Source organism: Chlamydomonas reinhardtii, chromosome 12, assembly GCF_000002595.2.
Source record: "Chlamydomonas reinhardtii strain CC-503 cw92 mt+ chromosome 12, whole genome shotgun sequence".
NCBI lineage: Eukaryota > Viridiplantae > Chlorophyta > Chlorophyceae > Chlamydomonadales > Chlamydomonadaceae > Chlamydomonas > Chlamydomonas reinhardtii.
In genome coordinates, this window is record NC_057015.1 from 8,710,288 (window position 1) to 8,731,782 (window position 21,495).

At 61.7% G+C, this 21,495-nt stretch overlaps 4 protein-coding genes across 4 annotated transcripts; 1 reads left to right on the top strand and 3 right to left on the bottom strand.

Annotated features, from left to right (window-relative positions):
* Positions 1–172: 172 nt before the first annotated feature.
* CHLRE_12g546050v5 (uncharacterized protein) lies at positions 173–6,886 on the bottom strand. Its single transcript, XM_043068877.1, has 13 exons — positions 6,632–6,886; positions 6,319–6,447; positions 5,767–5,841; positions 5,467–5,541; positions 4,681–4,786; positions 4,299–4,381; positions 3,722–3,817; positions 3,085–3,168; positions 2,623–2,748; positions 2,266–2,328; positions 1,741–1,811; positions 1,366–1,534; positions 173–1,162 (listed from the first exon to the last, which is right to left on the bottom strand). The coding sequence occupies exons 1-13, from the start codon at positions 6,797–6,799 to the stop codon at positions 1,040–1,042; spliced, it is 1,368 nt and encodes a 455-aa protein (XP_042919097.1). The 5' UTR covers positions 6,800–6,886; the 3' UTR covers positions 173–1,039.
* A 100-nt stretch (positions 6,887–6,986) lies between these two features.
* On the top strand, positions 6,987–8,928 carry CHLRE_12g546000v5 (uncharacterized protein). The gene is made up of 4 exons (XM_001694043.2): positions 6,987–7,270; positions 7,560–7,689; positions 8,078–8,135; positions 8,474–8,928. The coding sequence occupies exons 1-4, from the start codon at positions 7,147–7,149 to the stop codon at positions 8,543–8,545; spliced, it is 384 nt and encodes a 127-aa protein (XP_001694095.1). The 5' UTR covers positions 6,987–7,146; the 3' UTR covers positions 8,546–8,928.
* Positions 8,929–8,930: 2 nt separating this feature from the next.
* Positions 8,931–16,236, bottom strand: CHLRE_12g545950v5 (uncharacterized protein). The gene is made up of 18 exons (XM_043068875.1): positions 15,852–16,236; positions 15,655–15,708; positions 15,266–15,382; positions 14,742–14,971; positions 14,426–14,499; positions 14,058–14,233; positions 13,471–13,869; positions 12,506–13,340; positions 12,181–12,271; positions 11,822–11,852; positions 11,555–11,671; positions 11,299–11,400; positions 10,945–11,105; positions 10,633–10,717; positions 10,440–10,464; positions 10,231–10,298; positions 10,064–10,114; positions 8,931–9,858 (listed from the first exon to the last, which is right to left on the bottom strand). The coding sequence occupies exons 1-18, from the start codon at positions 16,149–16,151 to the stop codon at positions 9,682–9,684; spliced, it is 3,093 nt and encodes a 1,030-aa protein (XP_042919098.1). The 5' UTR covers positions 16,152–16,236; the 3' UTR covers positions 8,931–9,681.
* A 514-nt stretch (positions 16,237–16,750) lies between these two features.
* Positions 16,751–21,036, bottom strand: CHLRE_12g545900v5 (uncharacterized protein). Its single transcript, XM_043068874.1, has 7 exons — positions 20,784–21,036; positions 20,418–20,462; positions 19,701–19,756; positions 19,273–19,384; positions 18,950–19,143; positions 18,170–18,796; positions 16,751–17,708 (listed from the first exon to the last, which is right to left on the bottom strand). The coding sequence occupies exons 2-6, from the start codon at positions 20,451–20,453 to the stop codon at positions 18,706–18,708; spliced, it is 489 nt and encodes a 162-aa protein (XP_042919099.1). The 5' UTR covers positions 20,454–20,462; positions 20,784–21,036; the 3' UTR covers positions 16,751–17,708; positions 18,170–18,705.
* Between the last annotated feature and the right edge of the window lie 459 nt (positions 21,037–21,495).

Below are 21,495 nucleotides of genomic sequence, written 5' to 3' on the forward strand. Positions count from 1 at the left end.
CCTAGCCAAATCCCAAGCACAAAGGAGAGTGGTTGAGACCGGCGGCTGCTTATGCACGGAAACCGTAGTCCACTGGTGCCCGCGGCAGTACGCGGATATGGTCGTGGGCCTGCGCCTTGCTGAGGTTAGGACGGTCGGCATTGCTTCCGCGTGCCACGGCTGGTGGGGGAGTGCGGCAGCAACAACAAGAAAGGTGAATGGGGCCGAGTGGCGTGCACCCATGCCAAGACGCCAAGTGTGCCCCCTGTCGGTGTCGCTGGCGCGTGGCCGTGCGCGTCCGAGCACTGTGTGCAAGGGGCAGCGACGAACCACAATGCGCGAAATGTACCTGCGCTACCTGTACAGCAGCAGTGAAACGGAGTCCGGGCAACTTTGTTCCGAGCCCTGTCCCTGGCAGCTTGGCGCGGGCCAATGGTGTCTACGGCCGGCCGGGCAGCACCAGGCCCCGCGCTTGCCTTATGGCCACCGCCGCACGACGCCGCTAACACGTGACCACGTGGGCGCCTCGTCTCTCCCGCGTTTCTGAAATTTGCATGTAGTCACGTGTCTACGATCCTTACACACCTACCTTGCCGAAAAGCATACCGCCGCTTGATCAGACCAAGTCGAAACCCTCCCGCTTTCCAAAATCCAAACCCGACGGCCCCGCCACTCCGGTAGGCGAACGCGCACGGCCTGCCTCATGCAAAATTGGCCGCTGCCGCACTCCGCCTGCCTCCGTACCGTACCCAGCGCATTCAACAGCGCCTTGACCAACAAATCACGCACAGCACCGCGCGCGTCCGAAACTGTGAAACCCACGTCCTTTGGTCACTCCATGCCCAGCCACCTTACTCCTGTCCTCCCAACGCATCAACACACACATGCTCAGTCACCCGCACCTCTACACTTCGATACCTCCACCTGCTCCTCCCAGCCCACCCTGCTATCAATCCCTAACCACACTATCACACCCATGGTGGCCGTTACCTCCGCCTGCCTGCAATCAGCCAGCCCGATGAACAACTCAGCTAGCTAGACAACACCTAGCTAGCACTGTTTAGGCCATGGCCAGCACCTTGGACTTGAAGCTGCCGCTGTTGACGTGGTCCGCCACCCAGCGCCGCGCCCAGGCGTCGTAGTGCACAATGGTGTCCAGGTCGGGGCTGGCAACCAGGTCGGCCTGGGGGCAGGGGGGAGGGCAGAGGGGAGGCCGATGGAAGGAGTGATGGAAACACAGCGAACCATGGGAGCAGAGCAGCTGTGTGGCCGTGCAGGTGATGCAAACTGGGAGGTGCGCAGGCCGTGTGCTAGGTTCAGCTCAACCGAGACCGGGTGCCGCCAAACCGAGCTCTCCTCCCACCCACTACGCCCAAACCCTCCCACCTTGTGCGCCTCGCAGCACGCCTCGTTGAGCTTCATGATGTCCAGGTAGTGGATCTTCTCGTCGATGAACATCTGCACCGCCTGCTCGTTGGCGGCGGACAGCACGCCCGTCATGGTGCCGGCGGCGCGGCCGGCGGCGTAGGCCAGGTCCATGGAGGGGTACTTGGCGCTGTGGTAGGGTGGAGATGGGGTGGGGGTGGCAGCGGGGGTGTGGCAGAGGGCGGGATAATGGGTTAGGGAGTCGGGGCGGGGAGCGGGAATGTGTGTAGGATGGGAATGTGGGCAAGTGTGGGGAGTGAGGAGTGGTGCAGTATACGTAAGCTGTCGCGGCCTGGTAAACCCGCCCTCAATCACTCCGCCCCGCCATCTGCTCACCGGTCGGGCGCCCGGAAGGTGAGGTTGTTGGCCTTGGTAAAGTCCAGGCGGGGCCAGGTGGCGTCCTGGACCTGTGGTGGTGGGCAGTGGGCAGTGGTGGCGGCGGTGGCAGGGTTAAGGAAAAGGAGTAGAGCATGGGTGGGGAATGGCCGTCTTGCACAAGCAAGTTCACAGTGCTGACGTCCAAGGGGTGCCGGGGGTGGGGGCGTCGCGTAGCCTCGGCATGTGCCCTGCCCGCCCGCTGCCCCAGCCGTGCTGCCAACCAACACCCGCAACCACTCCCGCCCTTCTACCTGACACGCCCCCTCATGCCGTGGCATGCGCATCCGGCAAAGGCAGAGATCCTCTCAAACACACCCCACACACACAACCACACCGCACACACTTATCATTTCCAGTGGTTCGCCTCCCGCCCGCTCCTTTCCGCCCGCCCGCCCGTTTCCTCCCTCCCTCTTTCGAGCCCGCTCCCCGCCCGTCTCCCTCCCTCCCTCCGGCCCCCTCCCGCCCCCTCCGCCTGCGCCTCACCGGCACTCGCTCGGGCCAGGACATGGTGTACATGATGGGCAGGCGCATGTCGGGCCAGCCCAGCTGCAGGGGGGAAGGGGGGAGGAGGCAGAGGGGGCGGGTGTGTGTGAGAGTGTGCGGGCGTGTCAAGGCTGATGCCGGGGGGGGGTAAGACCTGCGCCATTGGGACGCTCTCAGACCAGGGTCCAGAACCCGAACATCTTCATCTCACGTCTTCAGGATGTTTGCCGCCTCCCCGCCCCGGCCCCTGCCGCCCCCATGCTCTGTCTACGGACCTTCCCCCACCCCATTCACCAGGCACCAGCCACCAGCCGCAAAACACCCAGCCCCCAGCCGCCCAGCCACTCCTGCCCCCACCTGCGCCAGCACGGAGGAGTCCTGCGTCTCGATCATGGAGTGGATGATGGACTGGGGGTGGATGACGATGTCGATGTTGTCGTAGTCCACTCCGAACAGGTAGTGAGCCTCAATCACCTCCAGACCCTGAAGAGGGAGGGAGGGCGCACAGAAGGATGAGTAGAGATGAGGGGTCTGCCTATCCAAAGAAGAGGACTGGGTTGCGGGCCCTCCTCCCTCGTTCACCCCGCCCATCCGCCCACCCATGCATGCACCCGTCCTGCGTCCTGCCGCCCTGCGCCCGCTCTCCTACATGCTCCCCCACCTTACCACCCACCCGCAACCCCTTTCCCTGTCACATATCCACCCCGTGTTTCATGGACGGCTACCCCTCCCTTCCCCCACCTTGTTGATAGGTGTGGCACGTAAACACATCAATACACACACACACACACACACACGCGCCTGCCGCCCCCTCCCCACCTTGTTCATGAGTGTTGCGCTGTCCACGGTGATCTTCTTGCCCATGGACCAGTTGGGGTGGCTGGTGGCCTGGGCAACCGTCACCTTGGGGGGGGGGGGGCGGTGGGTGTTGCGGGGATGAGAGGAGAGGAGAATTAACATAAGAAAAGAGGTGGGAGCATAGCGGGCCTAATGAGGGCACACAAGCCGTACAGCTACGGAGCAAGGGCCGCAGGGCCGCATACTCAGCCCTATCCGACCACTTCCTGGAACGTGCTACTCGCTGGGAACCCCGACACGTGCCACCCGGCTGTGCATGTGCTCGACCCGCATGCTCGCGGGCAGAGTGTTCTGCGGCACCCGGGCCACAAGGCCCGCTCTTTAAGCCACCCCTGGCATACGCGCAGCCCACCCAGCTTCCTCCCACGTCCTGTTTACATTCCTGCCGGCACGCCGCGCACACCCCTGAGTTGTGAGTTCTTTGACATTGGGATTGAATCCGCGCTCCCGCCCGCCCTACACCCCCACCGCCCGCACACCCCCACTCCCCACGACCCCACCGCCTTCCAACCACCCTACGCCCCCTATCCCCATTTGCATTTGGCTCGGTTTAGTGGTGGCTGGTATCTGCGACCCCCCACCCCACTCCCGCCCTCACCTCCCGCAGCTTCTCCACGGGCCAGTCGCGGAAGGCTCCGCCCGAGGCGGTGAGGATGATGCGGCGCAGGCCGCCCTCGGGCAGGCCCTGCATCACCTGGAGGAGCAGGAGGAGGGGAGGGGGGTTGCAAGGATGTTTGGAAAAGCGGTACAGGATGCACTGAAGACTGCAGACGAAGGATGAGGTGGGAATACAGTCATGATTAGATAAGGCAATGGTAGACAGTAGTGGTAGCCGGGGAAGGGAATCGGGTAAGAGCAGGGTAGGCATATGGCCCCGCACGTGACACACCTCGTTGGCACAACCCCATCTCCCCTTCAGCCCCGCAACCCGCCCCAGTGCCGGCACACCCCACCACTGCACCCGCCTCCGACCCCACCTGTGGCCCTCCTCCTCCCTCCGCTACCCCTGCCCCCAATCCACATCCCCACCACCACCAACTGTCCTTACCACCCACTGCCACACCACACCACCCTATCCCATTACACAACCAGCCAGCACACTGCACCCCTGGGGCAGGGTCTTGAGATTGGAGTTAACTCACCCCCACCGCCCGCCCAGCCCCCCACCTACGCACCTGGAAGATGGCGCTGTGCTCGCTGTCGGCGGGCAGGATCTTGGAGCCGTACTCCTGGGCCAGCGGCAGGATGAAGGGGCCGCCTGCAGGCAGGGTAAGGCAGGCGCGTGCAAGGGCTGGACACGCCGCAATCGCACAGCCCCACCGCGAATCGAGCATGCCTGTCCACGCTCCTCCGCACCCATCCTTTTCCCATTCCCTTCAGCCAGCATCCTCCGCCCTGCACAGCCCCTGCACCACTCCTCAGTCCCCATGCGCCACCGCCAACCTTACACCGCCACCCTGGCACCGCCGCCCTGGCACCACCGCTCTGGCACCGCCACCCGTATTGCACCCCTCCGCCCCTCAGCCCCCTGCACCACTACCCCTCCGGCTTCCCTACCCGCAATGAGGGTCTCCTTGTTGGCCAGGCAGATCTCCTTACGCGCCTTGATGGCGGCCACGGTGGGCAGCAGGCCGGCGCAGCCCACAATGCCGGTCACCACAGACTGCAGGCGGGTGAGGGGAGTTGGGGAGTGGGGGGTTCCAGGCAGGACTAGTCAGGCGATGGTGGTAGGGAGTGGGGTGCGGTTGCACCAGGTGTGGGAGTGTGCTCGAGACGGTGGGCGGAATCCATTGAGGTTGCCCGAGAGTTACCTCGTGCGGATGCTCTTGACGGTACGGTATTCCGCTTCTGGGTTTGCTCTGTTCCTTGCCGCCCGCTAAGCCGCGCCACTCCTCTGGTCCGACCACCCACCCCTCGCTCCCCTCCAGCCGCACTGCCCTCGTCCCCTCCACCACCCTATCAGCTCCCCGCGGTGCTCCTCTGCCGACGCCCGCCTCGGCGTCAGCCGCCCTGTCCCCCGCCCACGGTGGGTTCCAGCCTCCCCAGACCTCCCACGTCCCCACCGACCAGCAAGCGCAGGGCGGCTCCTGCCGCACGCCGGCAGTGCAGCTCCATACGCCTGGGCTGCCGCGGTGCACCCGGGCGACTACAACGTCCCACCCAGACCCGCCCCTGCGCACGTGCGCGCCTCCGCAACCCTATGCCGTATCAGAACCCAAACCCTCGCAGCGCCTACGCTCTCAGCTGCCCGTGGGCGCTGATTTCCACCTTCAACCCTTTCCACGGCTTTCGCGGACGGATACCACCCCTCCACCCTTCAACCCCACACCCAGACACACCCACCTCGGCGTTGGGGTGGCGCGCCACCTCCACAGCGCCCTCATCGCCCGCCAGGATCACAGGCTGGGGAGACACGTCCTGTGGAGCAGCATGAGTGTGTGTCGTTGTGTCAATAAGAACCCGTTGTGTGTCCAGTTGGGGCGGCTCCTGCCATGCCAGCCCCTTTGCTTCGCCGGGCACCTGCCTACCTCCAAATTCAGCATGTACCAGAACAACCGGTACACCCATGCTGGAAAAACACACTCACAGTCTCACACACATACACACACATGCCAACACATCTACGCACATACGCACACGCACCTTGATCGCCTCCTTGAGCTCCGCGATCTTGGAGGCATCCTTCACAGCCACCATCTCCGGCTTGAACTTGCGGATCTATTGTTAGGGTCGAGGGTAGGAAGGTAAGGAGGAGGGAGGGGAATACGTTGGGCTGTCAGTATAGCTCTGTGGGACGCGTGCTGTGCGGGTGCTTCTCTTGGCAGGCTCGGTCAGCTCTGTTAGAGATGCCGCGCCGTTTGTCGCTTCGTGCCGGCGCTAGAGCAGCATTCGACGCATGCACAACCAAGGCCTGACGTGTGCCACGCGACTCAGCCAACTGCGAATAGCAACGCCAGAAGACCATAGTGCATGTGCCGTACAGTGCCGTGCAGTGCCGTACAGTGCCAACGGCTGTGCTCAAGGGTGACAATGCCCGCCGACACGGCTTCGTGTCACGTCCCAACGGCCTACCTGTCGGTTCGGCAAACCCCCTCGTCACGTGCCCATTGCCTCTCGTGCGCCTCCACAACCAAAACGCTTGGCGCACACCCGAACCCCGACCCATCCCCTTGAGCTCATCCCTCCCTCAGGCACCTGCTCGGCCAGCAGCTTCACGTTGGAGCCAGCGGCCAGCGCCACCAGCTTGAACTTGTCGGGGAACTCAGCCATGATGTCCAGGGTCTGAGTGCCGATAGAACCGGTGGAGCCCAGCACCGAGAAGCGCTGTAGTTTTGAATACAGTGGCCAGGGATGCAATATCAGTAACTGGATTCTGCAGGTCACTTGCGCGGGCTGATTGTGCAGCGCGGCATGCCGACTCCCGCTCTGCTCCCGTGCGAGCCAGTACCACCCAATTGAGCTACCGGGTAGCTGTTGCAAAAGATCTACAAATGCCGGTCGTTCGAACCTTGGGCTCGCTGCGGTGCTCCACCTCAGGCGGCACCACGCGCTGGGGCCAGCAGGCAGGGGGCACAGCACCCTTCTGAGCGCGCGCCACCATACGAGCGCGGGAAGGGCGCGACAGGCGCGCGCCAGCGCCCGACGAGGCCTTCATCTTCAGCTGCGCGGACTGCATTTTGACAATTGGCCTAACGCCCACACAAAGACGGACGAGGAAGGTGTTTGGAGTGAAGTGATGGCCTAATTGCGACCGATGCAGTGCAGAATCCGCTACTATGAACGACCTGCTGCAAGCCTGCAATCGCGATGAAGCCTCGTGCTAATTTCTCATGCTCTCAACACATAGAACGAAAGAGGTACACAAAAAGTATCAACGTAATAAACTTTATTCACACAAGCTCAGCAGAAGGCAACATCATTGCTTGTTTCCTCTGCATTCGACAGCGCTGCTCCTAAATTCACTTGCACCACACTGTAGACAGTTAAGGCAAAGGACTTGAATCTTCGCGGGGCAAGTTCGGAATGTCCGTGTCGATCGGCGCCCTGCAAGGGTTGCGGAGCCGATGGAGTGCGCTTTTGGCACTTCCGCTTAGAGCACCACTTCCACCAGGCGGTGGTGGAGGCTCAAAGAAGGGAAAGGATAAAGGTGCGGTCGCTGGCCGGACACGAACCGGCATAAGCAGCGTTGGACAGGGTGCTGTGGCACCGAGCGCACACTCTTTGTGCGCAGCCGCGCATCGGCACGCCACGGCCGTCCCCGTGCCCGCGCTGTGCGCAATGCACGGCACATGCCACACACTCCTCCAGCACCAGCCACTGCCAGCGTTGCAGCGCTGCCCAGCGCTGTAACAGGCCCGTGCAACGGTCCCTTGCGCCCCGACCTACCTACCCACCTACCTGTGCCTGGCGGTGTCTTCATTGCCGTACCGCCCCAGGCCCGCGGGTGGTGGGCGAGCTGTCATGCGAGGTGGCCACGGGGTGTGGGCTGCTGAAGAACGAGGCGGACCCGCCCATCAAGCCGGACAGCGAGTACCCGGGCTGGCTGTTCAAGCTGTTGGAGCCCAGGTGGGGACGGACTGGGGGATGGATGGGTTGCGTAGTTAGGGAAGAAGCGTGAAATACCAGGTACAGTAGCTAAAATGGAGTATGGATAACGGACACGTGCGGTTGGGATGGGGCGGTGGCGGCACAGGCTGGAGCGACAGGGGCGTGGGATTGACGGGGCACGTGGGGCCGGCGCGGGGGTGAGGCTGGCGCGGGGTCCAAGCGGCTCCGTGTGGAGGGTGCCGCTGTCAGGCAGTGCAGCGGCCGCGTGCGGCAAGAGTGCGCTGTCGCTGTCTGTGTCAAGTAAAGAGTATGCATTCACTAGGCCCAGCAAGGTAGCTTGGCGAACCGCAGTTGCACACATAGCGTCACGCATGCCGCGCACCCTGTCACGCCCACACGCCATTAGGCCCACCATCAAGGAGCTGGAGAAGGCGTACACGGAGGGCGGCCTCACCATCCCCGAGGTGGGCGGGGTTGGGGGAAGTTGGAAGGGGCGCGCAAGCAGGGTAGACCCAGGTGGCGGCAGGGGGGCGCTGGTACGGGGCGGCGTAGGGGTGAACGCGAAAGTGCTCTTGGACTTGCAGGTGGTGGAACGAGAAAGTAGAGTGTCTTAGCTGAAGGCGTTGCGAGCTTGGATTTGGGCAAGGGTTGGGGTGTAGTATGCCCGAGGAGCAAGGCAGTTGTACGTGGGGCGATGGACCCGCAGGGCTGGCACTGGCATATTTTGGTTCCGGCGCTGGCACCTCAGGCCTGCCATGCCCCCGTATGCGCGTGCGTTTGTTCCTGCCTCCACTCCCTGCAGTTGCGGCGACTATGGCGCCTGAAGAACAAGGCGCGCATCAAGGAGTCCAACTTCCTCAAGGCCAAGTCCTAGAGCAGTTTTATTTAGTGTAGTGAATGTTGTTGCCATTGGGGAGTGGACGCGCGCAGTCTTGTGTGAGTTGGGTGGATGAGCAGAGCGGAATGCAGTACGATAATGAATTAATGAGGAAGAGGAGCTGCTTTGGGGGTAGGGAGCGGCTCGTGGGAGGAGCGGAATTTCGGGCGAGCAAGGGGTTAGGCAGGCAAGCAGGCAGGGTGGAGCATCTCGCTGCAGAGAGCAGCTGCAAAGGATAGCAGGGAGCGGGTCTGCAGGCCTGCAGCGGTGCGTGCAGCCTCTGGGACGGGAACAGGACTAGACGGCCGCGGTCCGCTGAGGCGGCTGCAGGGCAACAATAACACGCATGGTAGTGCCGCATAAAGACATCCCCATAACGCGGTGGTGTGTATTACAGAAGAGTTCATGAGGCTGAGAGATGCTGTCGCGCCAACGACCTGGTGGCAGCCGACGATGTATTCCAGTCGTGCGCCACTAGCGGCGCCACCACTCGCTTAAGTATAAGATGGCACCTGAATATGTGTAGGTGCCCTATGTTTCAATGACGGAAGTCAATGCTCGGCGTGAGCGTCCTCATTCAACACTAGGCACGAACAGCAACAGTGCAGACACCCAGACTCGTGCGCGCGTGCCAGGTCGGTTTGCGTTCAGCCTTCGCCATACGCGTCTACTTGACAGCACCGGCACAGCCTCGTACGGTAGTAACCACCTGCCGTACTGCTGCAATCCGTTCCTGGCGTACGGCCCAAACGAACAACTGTAGCCATCAGCGCGACTGCCATCGGACTGGCGCTTGCTTGCGCGGGATGCATGTGGCATGTGCGACACGCAAAAAAACCAGCCTTGGTACATACAGCCGCCCCTAAGCAGCCCACAATGCCGCACTCACACATTGACAGCACCCATACGGTACAAACTGCACTCTCAGTCAGTACGCGCGTGGCACACCTGCTGGCCGTATACCTGTGCCGGCCGGCGGGGAAGGTTGCTGCACTGCTCTCGCACAATGTACCGCATGCACATGCACATGCGCTTATGCTTCTTAACATGTAGTTGTTGCTCACATTCCTTTTCCTCGTATTGAGCATGCAAGCCGCCATCAGCACGGCTCAGCATACGGGCACAGCCATTGCCTACACCTGGCCTACTGCGGCGATGTCAGCTGCTGACGGCGCCATCAGTTCTTGTGGGTTGCTCGGGTCCAAAGACAGCGACAACAGCAGCTGCTCAAGTGCGGTCACGATGGTGGGGGCAGTTGGCCGGTTGCTGGGCTGCCGCTGCAGGCACTGAAGAGCCACTGCCTTGTAGCCCTGCACACACGCAGCAGCAATGGGTTGTCACAGCAGGGGACGTACGCTTTGGTAATGATACTGTGATTAATGAAAGATGCCGCATTTGCAGGCGTGCCGCGTTGCGTTGTATGCACGCAGCTAGCCTAGCGGCTGCGGGGCCACAGCAGCACTGGCTACCAACAAACATTCAAGGCGCCAGCTGCACTCTGAAGCTATCTCTCACCTCAGGGCAGGAGGGCGGAAATGCCGGGAAGCTGGTGCAGTAGCGCGGCCCCTGCATCGCATAGATAGCACGGTGCAGAGTTCAGGGTGTACATGAGCCCTGTCGCTGAGTTGGTGAGGAGGACAGCAAGGGGGGCAACTCGGGCCTTGCCCGGGGCGGTAGCTCACCTCCTTCGTCAGGACTCCCGCGCGGCGGCCATGGAACAGCTCCCACAGCAGGACACCCAGTGAGAACACTGTGAGTGTGCGGGAGAGGAGCATGCAAAACTGAATGCCAGCGAGTTTCCCCTTTCTAGTCGACACCATGCCCGCCCGTCGGGGCATGGGAACGCACGGGTCAGCAGATTGAGCGCGTGTGCCGCATCCCGCTAGCTCACCGTCCGATGAGGCCCCGACCTGGCCCTGTGGAGATGGCAAGGGGACAGGGCGTGCAGGTGCACAGGTCTACGTTGATGTGTTTGGCACGGCTCAGCAGCACGCACACACGACAGGAAAGGCGCTTAGGAACCTGCTCAATCAGAGCTTGCATCGGGCACGGCCAGGGCGCATCGCGCTCCAGCACCCCCGCACCTGGCACACCACAGCCGGGCAGATGTAAAACATTGTGCCCATGCGCAGGTTGCTCACGTGCGTGCGACCCTGGGGCAGCATCACACTGTGGAGGGTGGGGGCAAAAGCAGGGGCGTGAGGAGTTGCAGGCACGTACGCACGTGCATCGGTAGTCAGGAGCGGGCTCTGAGGTTGCGCGCAAAGCAGCAAGGTACATGCCCCCCGACTACGCACGGACACACAGTGGCAGTGCAACACCGCCACGCACGTGCACTTCTGTGCTGGCTCGTCGACACATGGACACGTGAGATACACACGCACGTATGAGCCCACCTGAGGCCGAAGTCGCCGATCTTTACCGCGTACCCAGACGGCTGCGTGGGGTCCTGCCTGAGCAGCACGTTGTTGGGGTTGAGGTCGCCGTGCACGATGCGTTTGGAGTGCAGGTGCGCCAGGGCGCGGGCGATGCCCAGGGCCAGGGGCACGACTGCAGCCTACGTGGTGGGGGCAGGACGCATTGGAGGGCACGAGAGGGCAAGGCGGGGGTAACACTGGGGAAGAGTGTGCAGGGAGACCACAGACGCCCTGCCAGATCCAGCACGTGCCCGCACCTGCGCAGCGGGGCCCCATCGCAGGCCGAACCCAGGCATATCAGTCCCGACCGCAACATCGCATGCAAATCCTCACCAGCTCCACCACGCCCGGAGCGAGCCACAGCATTGGGTGCCCGTACAGGCTGCCCAGCGGCCCCCCGTCCGCAAACTCCTGGATGATGTACAGCCGCCAGTCCTGTGTGGGCGTGTGGAGGGCACGAACAGCAGCTGCCGAGTTGGAACGCGAGCTGGTAAAATCACACAGTCACAGTCGCAATGCCTAATACAATTGGGTCGCAATCGCTGAGCAGCAGGTAACCATTTCAGACCTGGCATGCATATGCACGTACCGTGATTTGGTACAACCGAGCGCTGGAGGTCGGGGTCGTGGAGCTGGAGTGTGACCGCGTGTCAAACCCCGAGCCAGGCAGCACCCCTATTGGCTGCAGGTCAGTGGCGTATGTGGCCTGTGTGTGGACGTGAGTGCGAGCGGGCGGATTTGAGGTTGGCACACGTGCGAACATCTCGCGGGCATGTCGCATCGAACATCGCGCAAGACAAAGACAGGTAAGAAGCGCAAATGCTTTGGGGTGCAGGTGTCGTTCAGGCCAACTCACGATTATGTTCGGGTGGATGATGCTGTGGCACCTGCGTGTATTGTGTGTGTGTGTATGTGTGTGTGTGTGTGTGTGTGTGTGTGTGTGTGTGTGTGTGTGTGTGTGTGTGTGTGTGTGTGTGTGTGTGTGTGTGTGTGTGTGTGTGCGTGTATGTGTTGACCAGCAAAACGGAGAGAGGCCCGCCCAACTGCCGGAGTTACGTACGGAGTGTCTGTATGTGTGCATGCGAGTGTATGAATGCATTAGGCAGCGCAAGGTGATGGCAGACACGCGCCAATTAACGGCGAGCCGGAAGGCTAGCTACAACAGGACGGCATGCGTGCTAAGCTGCAAACCCCCCACACCGATCCACCACTCACAGCGCTGCCTCCTTGAGCGCCTGCCGGCGGCTCTCCTGTGTGGCGCTGAACACCACCGTCTTGATCGCCACGGGCAGCCCCTGCCACGTGCCTGCACATCACCGTACGTTGCGGTCATGCATACCGTACCTAGTAGTTGAAGCAAACGGCCTGGATGCGGTGCAGTGTCTACTGCACAAGGCCAAAGCAAAATCCATAAGTGCCTGGCTGGGGCAATGCATGCACGCAGGGGCGGCAGTAATGATGTACTTTCCCCCTGCGAGCTCTGCTCCCACCCCCCCGCCCGCCCACGCCAGCTCTGCACCTCCCGCTGGCTCTGCCTTACCTTTGTACACGGTCCCAAAGGACCCATGCCCGAGCACCGCCTCTAGCGTGAACGGCGCCTCGTTCACATTGGTGCGGTGCTCCTTCACCAGCGCCCCCAGCTCCGCCAACACCTCGTCTGGCGAGGGAATGCGGTCGCACGGCTTCACGCGCATACAACCCGCCTGCGGCGCCGCGTCTGCTACTGCTGCTGCTGCTGCTGCTGCTGCTGTTGAGTCTGCAGCGGTGGCTGCGGCGGAGGCTACGGCGGCGCCGGCCCCGGCAGCGGAGGAAGAGGAGCCTGCCGCACACTGCCCGCCCGCGTTCACACCGTGGCGTGTTGCTGCCCCATTGCTGGCCACGCCTGCTGCGGAGTCTTCTAAAGCACGTGTCAGCGCCGCCCCCTCACGCACTTCACCGCGGCCGCCGATGTCTGCCCCTGCAGGCCCGGGCTCGGCAGCAGAGCCCTGATCCTGCTGCTGTGGCAACTCGTGAGCGCTGCAGTCTCCGCGGCGCGCTGCCGGTCCCGCCGCCAGCGGCTGCGCCGGCCCGTCTGCTGGAACCTGGAGCCGCTGCAGCTGTGGTTGCCCCTGCTGTTGATCTGGCAGGCCCTGCTGTTGTGGGCCCTGCTGCTGGTTCTGGATCTGCGGGCCGCCGCCAAAAGACAGCAGCAGATGCACGCCTCCCGCCACCAGCTTGCGTGCACTGGCCGCAGCTGTGTCCGCGGTAGCATCATCTGCTGCCACGCCGCCTCCGGAGGTTGTGCGGCCGTCCACGGATCGACCGCCAATCTTGATTAGACCTGACGCTAGCTGTGAGAGCCCCCTTTGGTTGGGGTAAGCCTCTCCAAGTTCATCCTGGAGCACGGGGCAATGCATAAACGCATCGCTCAGTCCCCTAAGCAACTGCTAGCTTTACCAACTCCTAGCTTTACCTGCCGCCCACTGCCCGCGCATAACGCATGGCCGCTTCTCCACGTGCACTCACCGCCTCTCGGAGTGCCTCCACTGACCACGGGGGCAGGTCTTGGTCTCCCTCCACACCTGTGAACACGCCGCCGCCGTCGCCTCGTTGAACACCGCCGGTGATCACGCCCAAACGCAGACCTCCCGAGTCGCCGGCAGCAGCCGCGCCACCAGACGCCTTCGCTGTCTGCTGCTGGTCGCGGGCGCCGGTGCCCTGCTTGCCCTGCGGCTGCGCGCCTGCTGACGTGTTGCAGCCCGAGCTAGTGCCACCGCCGCCGCCGCTTGCCTCTGCGGCAGCGGCCGTGGGCTTCGTTGTTGCGAAATCTTCTAGCCGCCTGTGACGTGCCCACCAGAGCGAGCCTACTAGCAGCGCTGCCAGGAGCACGACTGTCACCGGCACCACCACAGCCACCACCACAACCTGTGAGCAGAGTATGTTGGGACAAAGGAGATAATGTGGCTTCAATTGTTCCGTGTCCCCATGAACGATACGGTTAGCACGAAGCCTTTGCATGGCAAACAGGACGACGCTAGCCGACGCAACTACGCGGAAGCCAACCCTAAACGTTTGCCCTCAAACACGACACACACGCGTGAACAAGTCCACACCGTGGTAGCGTGGTTGGTGGCCTCACTGCCGCCGGCCGCTGCTCCCTCGCCGCCGGGCCCTGCCGCCGGCGGTGGCTGCTGCGGCGAGTGTCCGCTAACCTCCAATTGGTCCAACAGGATGGTCAGGCATTCACTGGCGGGCCTTGCAGCCAAGCAGGCGGCGTCGACCTCCTTGTCTGCGTGGTGCAGCGGGACACGTATATATGACATACGCATGCAAACACGCATAAGCGGGCCGAAGTGACGAGCGGGCATGCACGTACGCAGCTGCAGCGCCATGCTAGAATGGCCTGCCGGCCTGCTACGGACGAGCTTTGCTGGTCAACATGAACCCAACCCCAGTAGTGAAGCACCTCACACGCACTCACCAACTACGTTATACGAGGGGCCGTTCACAACCACGGTGTAGCCTCCGAAGTAAAAGCCCTGAGATGCCAGGGAGCTGCAGGAGCAGGACACATCGCCGCGCGTGTGCTTGCAGTTGTGTCGTACATGCAAGCCATGATCGCGATTCACATCCCCCGCCATGTCATATATACACGTGGTCTCACGCCCACACGATTCTCGTAACTCCCACGGTTCCATACCTCCCACCCCACGCCACTCGCCCCCTGGCCCTCACGAACACACACACACACACACACACACGCATGCACGCCCACACGCCCAAACAAATGCCCAGACCTGTCCAGCGCCACGTCTTCCGCGAAATCGTACAGGGCCCAGGTGTAGGGCATGAACAGCGTTGAAGAAGGTGTCGAGTGGTGCGGCCCGGTGCCGGTACTGGTGCTGCCGGTGGTGGCCCAAGTCATGTTGCTGACAACGCCCACCACCTGCTGCTGATTCTGCGCCCCGGTGCCAGCGATGGGGAAGGCGGCTGACCGCTCTGTAGAGCGGGCGCTGGCCAGCCCAGCCTGCGCACACATTTGGGGGAGGCAGCAGGGCACTTTAGCTAATGGGACTGGTGCGGGGAGAGATCGGGGGCAGTGCGCGGCACATCAGGACCGACGGTGGCGGTGTGCGTGGCGGTGTGCATGTGGCACGTCGTGGTAGGTGCGAACGGACACTATGTATGACGAGCACGCACGGGGTCCTGTATGCGGCCTGCGCCGCCGGCAGGTGTGGGGATACGGGCCAGTCCTCGCACCGGCGCTACCGTCCGCCCACACCAGCAGCGGTCCGGGATCTGGCCTTGCACCCTTGCTCACCTCCAATGGCAGGCCCACCAATCGGTGGATCAGGCATTTGGAGAACACCAGAACCGCACCCGGGGACTGTCGCAGTGGCCGGAACGCGGCGCCCAAGGTTGCTTGCGCGAAGTACACCTGCACATGCAATGGAAACGGCATCCGCGCGCGTGCCAGTTTTGGCCGTGGCCGACCCTCATCCCGCAGCATGGGTGCATCCTTGTCCGGCACGGCGGCGGGTAAATCAGCGTTCACAATGCATGGAGTTCTGAGTTGTCGTCTCTCACGGGTATGGGACTCTGAGCGTAGCACTTTGCGTTGCACACGCATGCTGCACGACTGCTGTTCCAGAACCCCTGGGGAGTAATGAGCTTCCTGCCGGAACCCAACCCCAGCCACCATCAACTTACGTCAATACCGACCCATGTCATAACAGCTCCAGGCGCCAGGGAAAACAGCATGACCTGTGGCGGTAAGGCCAGCAGGTTTTGCCATGGGGGCGGTCGAGTCGGGCCAAAAAGGCGGGTGGCCCTTCAAGGTCAAACCGCGGCCTTCTGGCCTGATACCTGATGGTCACGCGCGCCTAAATTTTGCTCTTATGTCTTACCGACGCTCCAAAATTGATGGTTGCGTAGCGGGCCTCGGTTAGGAGGGCGTCGGTTGCCCGTATGGAAACATTCAATGAACGAACTGCCACACTGCCACCCCACTCGGTGTCATTTATGACAATCGTGCTGTCAATTAACACCTCCTTTGTGTCTGGGTCACTAAGCGCGCGGCGCAGGTCCAGAGCGGAGCCCACTCGTCGCGAAACTCCTGTGTCGTCCACCGCGAGGGTCTCGGATGTTCCAACGCAAGCTATTGCTAACGATGATAGCACAAATACAATGGCATCTGTCAATTTCATTTGCGCTGGCGTGTCAAGGGGGTTTCGGCACAGCTGAACTCGGCGTTCAGAATCGATACAGAATGTGCCACTACATTTCTAGCATTAACGGGATGCACATTACTGGAGTTCGCACACAGACGAGGCGACGGGCCCCTCCTAACCGGTGGTTCAACCGCTGCATGGGAAGCTGGTCACGACACACGCGGCTTGGGCAGCTTCGGAATGGACAGGACGCTGGAACCCAGCTTACGCACGGTTTCCGTTTGTTGCGCTTGAAAGAGAAAGACAGCGACCGCTTCCAGGCTTCCTGCCTCGGCCGGGGACCACGCGCACGCACCCAGGCCCTGCTTCGTACACATCGGGAGCCTCGACCCCCGGCCAAATCCTTCGACCCTTCGACCCCTCGTTACTCCTTAGGGTGCATTGAACGCCGTCTGCCTCCTGTCTCCTGCTATTTCAGCACGCTGTAGTAAAGGTTGCTATACCACGCCTGACTGGAAGCCCCACAAAGGGCGAGCCATCGCGCTGCGGAGCTGGGAGGTTTGACAGCGGGACGAGGCAGAACATATGGCGGGCAGTGCCTATGCAAGCCGACCCTGGCCATGTCCCGGAGATGAGGTAGTTTCGAAAGCTTCGGGCCTTCGGCCTCAGACATTGCACAAACATGGTGTGGGTGGAGCCCACTTTCCCGCTTGAGAGGGAGAGCCACCTGGCTTGTCGCACACACGGAGTAGCAGCAGTGTACCGGTATACATGCCTTATCGCCTGAGTCAATCAAGCACTGCTTGAGCAGGGTTGCCGAGTCGCGTGTACTAGAGTTGCAGTCACCTACATACACATCAAGGCCGCAACGTGGGTTTTCCCCCCGAACTACCCGAGCACGCCGCCCAGTTCGCAGCCTTCCATCTCCGCGACTGATTTGGTCCTTTCATGTGCTATCACAGCTAGCACTTGCAACTAAGTCGAGACATTGCCTCACCCACAACCTCAGTGTTGCTCGCCACCGCACAAAGGGCTGCGCACCCTTGCCCTCGTACTGCTCCTTTCGCCTTCATGACATCTATCCGCCTGACACCCTGCCCTGCTCCCCTGCATATGGCTCAGCTCCCGGTTACAGCGCATAACCCCGCGCCCCGTGCACGGGCGCACCGACAGCTGCCGGCGCCGCCTCGCGCTTCGCGCCCTGGGCGCGCGCGTCGATCCACGCATGCAACAGTTGGGAGCGGTGCGCGTGCAGCTGCTGGCGTCGTGCCGCCAGCGTGGCCTCCAGGTTCCTACTGGGACAAGCGGACATGAGGGCAGCCGCCCGTTCACTGCATTTGATGGGTGTGGTTTGTGTGGTCATTCTGCCCGTGGCAAGTGCTCTGCGACGGGAGTCCTGGCGACCCTGTGCAGTGGCCCTGCACCGGCCCTGGGGCCATAGCAGCACCGCGCGGTCCCTGCTTTGCCCCCTGCTGCCTATGCCCGTAGCCACACCCAGCATCTCAAGCCCACTTTTCACATGGCGCCCACCCCCAACCCGCTTTACCCCGCCCGCCCAAGCGGCAACCACATGAGGTCCTGGTCGATGCGGCCCTGCAAAGCATGGCGAGCAGAGACAGGCAGGGTTGGTTGCGGTCAGGGTTGCAGCAGCGGTAACACAGACAGGGTCTGTCAATAACCCCCTCAATAGCACAGAAATTAGGTTTTGCACATGTAAGAATGTACTTGTACGGCCTGGACCGTCGTGCGTGCCGTACCTTGATCCAGCCCTCCAGCCAGTGACAGCCGTACGCCACGTTGCACACCTCACCCAGGATGTCCGCGATCTACCCAGATCTACCTCGCCACCATCATGTCGAAGATGCTGCGCAACAAAGACGTGCGAACTATTGATAATATTTTGACGCGCGGTGGGCGTGGGGTGGGCGCAGGCGCAGCGCGGGGTCACTGGCCGGCCCATATACCAGCAGTTGTTCTGCTGAGTTATGACGCCAGCAGCGTTCGCTCATGAGCATTTCTCTTGGCAAGCAAAGCAGTAAGTGCGGCTCACTCACATGTTGTCAAACACCACATCCATCATGCCGAAGCCCGCCTGGCAACGCTGGAGCTGCGCACCAGAACCGGAGGAAGCACACGGGAAGAGCAGGTTGCCGAGTGCCCATGAGCCACAGGGTACCGTACCGACTTTAGCGAAGCCGACCTAGCATCATAACCCACATTCTCTGGCGTTCGCCCCGCCGGACCACGACTTGCAGTCTTGCCCCCTTATCCGCCTCGACGCCTATATCTACTCGCCAGTAGCAGGCGGCGCGCACACGTACTCGCACACGCACCTTCTTCACGTTGACACGCGGCTCCACAGCTCCAAGCTCTAGAGCAGCCAACCTCCATCACTAACACACGCAGCTCCACAGCTCCAAAGCTCCACGCCCACCCACGAAGCTCCAAGCTCTAGAGCAGCCAACCTCCATCACTAACACACGCAGCTCCACAGCTCCAAAGCTCCACGCCCACCCACGAAGCTCCAAGCTCTAGAGCAGCCAACCTCCATCACTAACACACGCAGCTCCACAGCTCCAAAGCTCCGCATCTACTCCGGTCCAGGCTCCTTCTTCTTGCCTCTTATTTTCTTAGTGACAGGGGCCAGGGGCTTGGCCTTGTTGGTCGCCGCCGCCTCGCCCCTGCGAGGGATGTTGGGATTGACGTGGCGGATGTTGTGTAAGAGTGTAAACACGGAAAACAGCCAGTGTTGGATGATGGACAATGAAAGAATTAAGCACCGTATCCATTAACCCGTTACCCCCAGGCAAAACCAACATGCACTACATACTCACGTTAACATCCTCCCCAGTTTGATTGCGACCTTGTGAGTGGTGAGGCCTGCGGAGAGCTCGGGGTTGCGCCGCCGCATCTCGTTGAGCACGGTGCCGCCGGTCGTGCGTGTGCCCCTGTCCTTCTGGACGGCGACCGCATCCTTGAACAGCTTGATGGCCTCCGCTGTCCATGTGCGAGATTTGCCTGAGGCGTCCTGGACATGATACGTGACAAGGCGGGGTAGACGTCACAACGCCATGGGATGGACAGGTCATCAAGTGGAAAGTCGCCGTCAAGCTCACCTAGTGCAAATCGACCTGCACCAATCACAAACCCATCCTACCTCTGGCACGATGTGGTCCTGTAGCCAGCACTTTATCACCGCCGCGCTCTTCTCATCCCAGCCAGTGCCCCGCAGGCTCGCTTTCACCGCATTGACGATGGCAGTGTCCTTCCTGCACAAATTGTCAGGCAAAGTCCATCATTCCATTTGATAGAATGGAATGCCCTTACAAACATTCCCATGTCGCTGACCTGACTCAATACCCACCAGTTGGATTTCTTGGACCATATGTCATTGTATGTTCCACGTTCAACGTGGATCAATGCCGCTGCCAGGGCCGCCAGGGTCATGCGCTTGACCGTGTGCCTACCGCCGGCCCCTCTAGTTGACGACCTGAAAAGGAAGCCCTTCGTTCCCTGGCGAACCACATATGTGGGGTACATGCACGGCGGCGGCTGATGAGGTCAATCTGGACGATTTCCTGACACGCGTCGGGGATCATCTTGCGCGCTTTCATGGCCAGGTCACCGGCTTGGTGGCACAGCTGTGCAGGCGGAGGAGCCGGGAGGCGAGGTGGGAAGGGCAGCGGCAGCGGCAGGGAATGGGTTGCAAGTTCCGTGCAAGCTTTGACGTCCGGTTGGGCAGTGCCTTGGGCAGTGCCTTGGTGCAAGCGGCTGCCGTGTTTCGGTTCAATTCCGGTCAGCTAAACGGACGGTCACACTGTTGCATCCCACATGGGGGCGGGAGTAGCGCCGCTCCGGACTTGGGGCTGCCCGACATCCTGCCCGCCATTCCCCATCCACCCTGCCAGCCCTGTTCCCCCGCTTCCCAAGGAAGAGTCCTTCTTAGAACCCTACCGTACCCCTGTGGGACCCTGATTAGAGGCACCCCACGCATCACCCTCTACTCAGCTCATAGGATCCGAAGATCTGAGCTTATCGGCCTACCAACCCTCCGAATTCGGCCAGCGTAGAGTTTCCTCGTTGCACCAATGGGATCCGAACCCATAGGGGACAACGATTCTTCGGTGCCACGGACTCCATACCGGAACACCTACGGTGAGGGGGGTGGGATCCAAACCCACGACCTCAACCTTATCCGCCGGGAAACGGGCCGAATACGAGATTCGAACCCGGGTCCGCAGGGTGATAAGGAAGTGCTCTTACCTACTGAGCTACCCCCCCTCCCATGGTGCCACCCCTCACCTGCTGGATGCCCTGCTGCATCTGTGCGCGCTTCATTATGTCGATCTGCACGTGTGTATGTGGGCATTGGCACGGACCGTGTTAACACACCGCATGCAAGCGCCACACGGCGTGCAAGCGCCATGGGTTACACACGCATGCATGCAACCGCACGCCCACCGCCCGCTCTTGCACCCACTATTATGTTGCCCATGCCCGGGTTCAGCATGCCAAGGTTGAACACGTTGGCGACCATGTCCGCGCGTGCCAGCGCTGCATGGAGGCGCACACACCCGTGTCACAGGATCCATGCATGGAGGAACACACACACACACACACACACACAGACACACACACGCACGCACACACACACACACACGCACACACAATCCTGGATCGAGTGATGCCCCACGTGAAACAACAGGGGTGCCCCTGACGTGCAACCATGTCAGTCTCCCTCCATGTCAGGTTGCCGATAGCACGCAGGCAGGGCACGGACAGGGGCCATCGAAAAGAGAACTGATGTAAAAACATACTCATCAAGTATGTATGTGTTTGCGCTCGGGTATCACTAGGGTTGATCCCCGTGGCACAGCTAGCCCGAGCCAGCCACAGTGTGTTCATGTGTGCGGTGTAAACATGATTGATGCCAATCAAGGGCAAGCGTCTTTTAACTCTGTTCTGGGTGCCCTGTTTCGGCCCCTAACATCGCCGCGCTGCCTCCCTCACCGCAACAGCCGCTGGCGGCAGGCAGGTGTCCATACGTACTCGCCCCCAGTGTAGGCTGCTGCAGGACTTGGACAGGGTGTACCTCAAGGCAGGGAAGGGTTGGGGGCTGGGTGTGCAATGGCTGGGACAGTGTTGGTGAAGTCCCATAGGGTGCAGCTGATTCCCAGACCCCAGCAGATGGCAAACAATTTGCAACGGCAGTGCATGAGCGCGCGATTGGTCGAACGCCGGAGTTACGTACTGTACCGACAAGCTGCTGGCTGGCTGGAACTTTGCTGACGCGCATTCCTCACGCTCCGGGCGCCCGGCCAGGCGATAGCACCACACAGACACAACACAACGGCACACTCGCGAAGCAGAGTCGCAGCGC

Bases quoted from the DNA above. Each gene is read 5' to 3' on its own strand.
- CHLRE_12g546050v5 (XM_043068877.1), bottom strand. From the start codon at position 6,799: ATGCAGTCCGCGCAGCTGAAGATGAAGGCCTCGTCGGGCGCTGGCGCG. The intron at 5,842-6,318 runs GTGCCTGAGGGA...CCCTAACAATAG, and splicing joins TGAAGCTGCTGGCCGAGCAG to ATCCGCAAGTTCAAGCCGGA. The intron at 2,329-2,622 runs GTGGGGGCAGGA...TCCCCCCTGCAG, and splicing joins ACTCCTCCGTGCTGGCGCAG to CTGGGCTGGCCCGACATGCG.
- CHLRE_12g545900v5 (XM_043068874.1), bottom strand. From the start codon at position 20,453: ATGAAGCGCGCACAGATGCAGCAGGGCATCCAGCAG. The intron at 19,757-20,417 runs GTGAGGGGTGGC...CCGCCTGCACAG, and splicing joins TGCAGCAGGGCATCCAGCAG to CTGTGCCACCAAGCCGGTGA. The intron at 19,144-19,272 runs GTAGGATGGGTT...TATCATGTCCAG, and splicing joins AGGACCACATCGTGCCAGAG to GACGCCTCAGGCAAATCTCG.
- CHLRE_12g546000v5 (XM_001694043.2), top strand. From the start codon at position 7,147: ATGTCCGTGTCGATCGGCGCCCTGCAAGGGTTGCGGAGCCGATGGAGT. The intron at 7,271-7,559 runs GTGCGGTCGCTG...GTACCGCCCCAG, and splicing joins AAAGAAGGGAAAGGATAAAG to GCCCGCGGGTGGTGGGCGAG. The intron at 8,136-8,473 runs GTGGGCGGGGTT...CACTCCCTGCAG, and splicing joins GCGGCCTCACCATCCCCGAG to TTGCGGCGACTATGGCGCCT.
- CHLRE_12g545950v5 (XM_043068875.1), bottom strand. From the start codon at position 16,151: ATGAAATTGACAGATGCCATTGTATTTGTGCTATCATCGTTAGCAATA. The intron at 13,870-14,057 runs GTGTGGACTTGT...CTCTGCTCACAG, and splicing joins CCACCAACCACGCTACCACG to GTTGTGGTGGTGGCTGTGGT. The intron at 11,106-11,298 runs GTGAGGATTTGC...CCCACCACGTAG, and splicing joins CTCCGGGCGTGGTGGAGCTG to GCTGCAGTCGTGCCCCTGGC.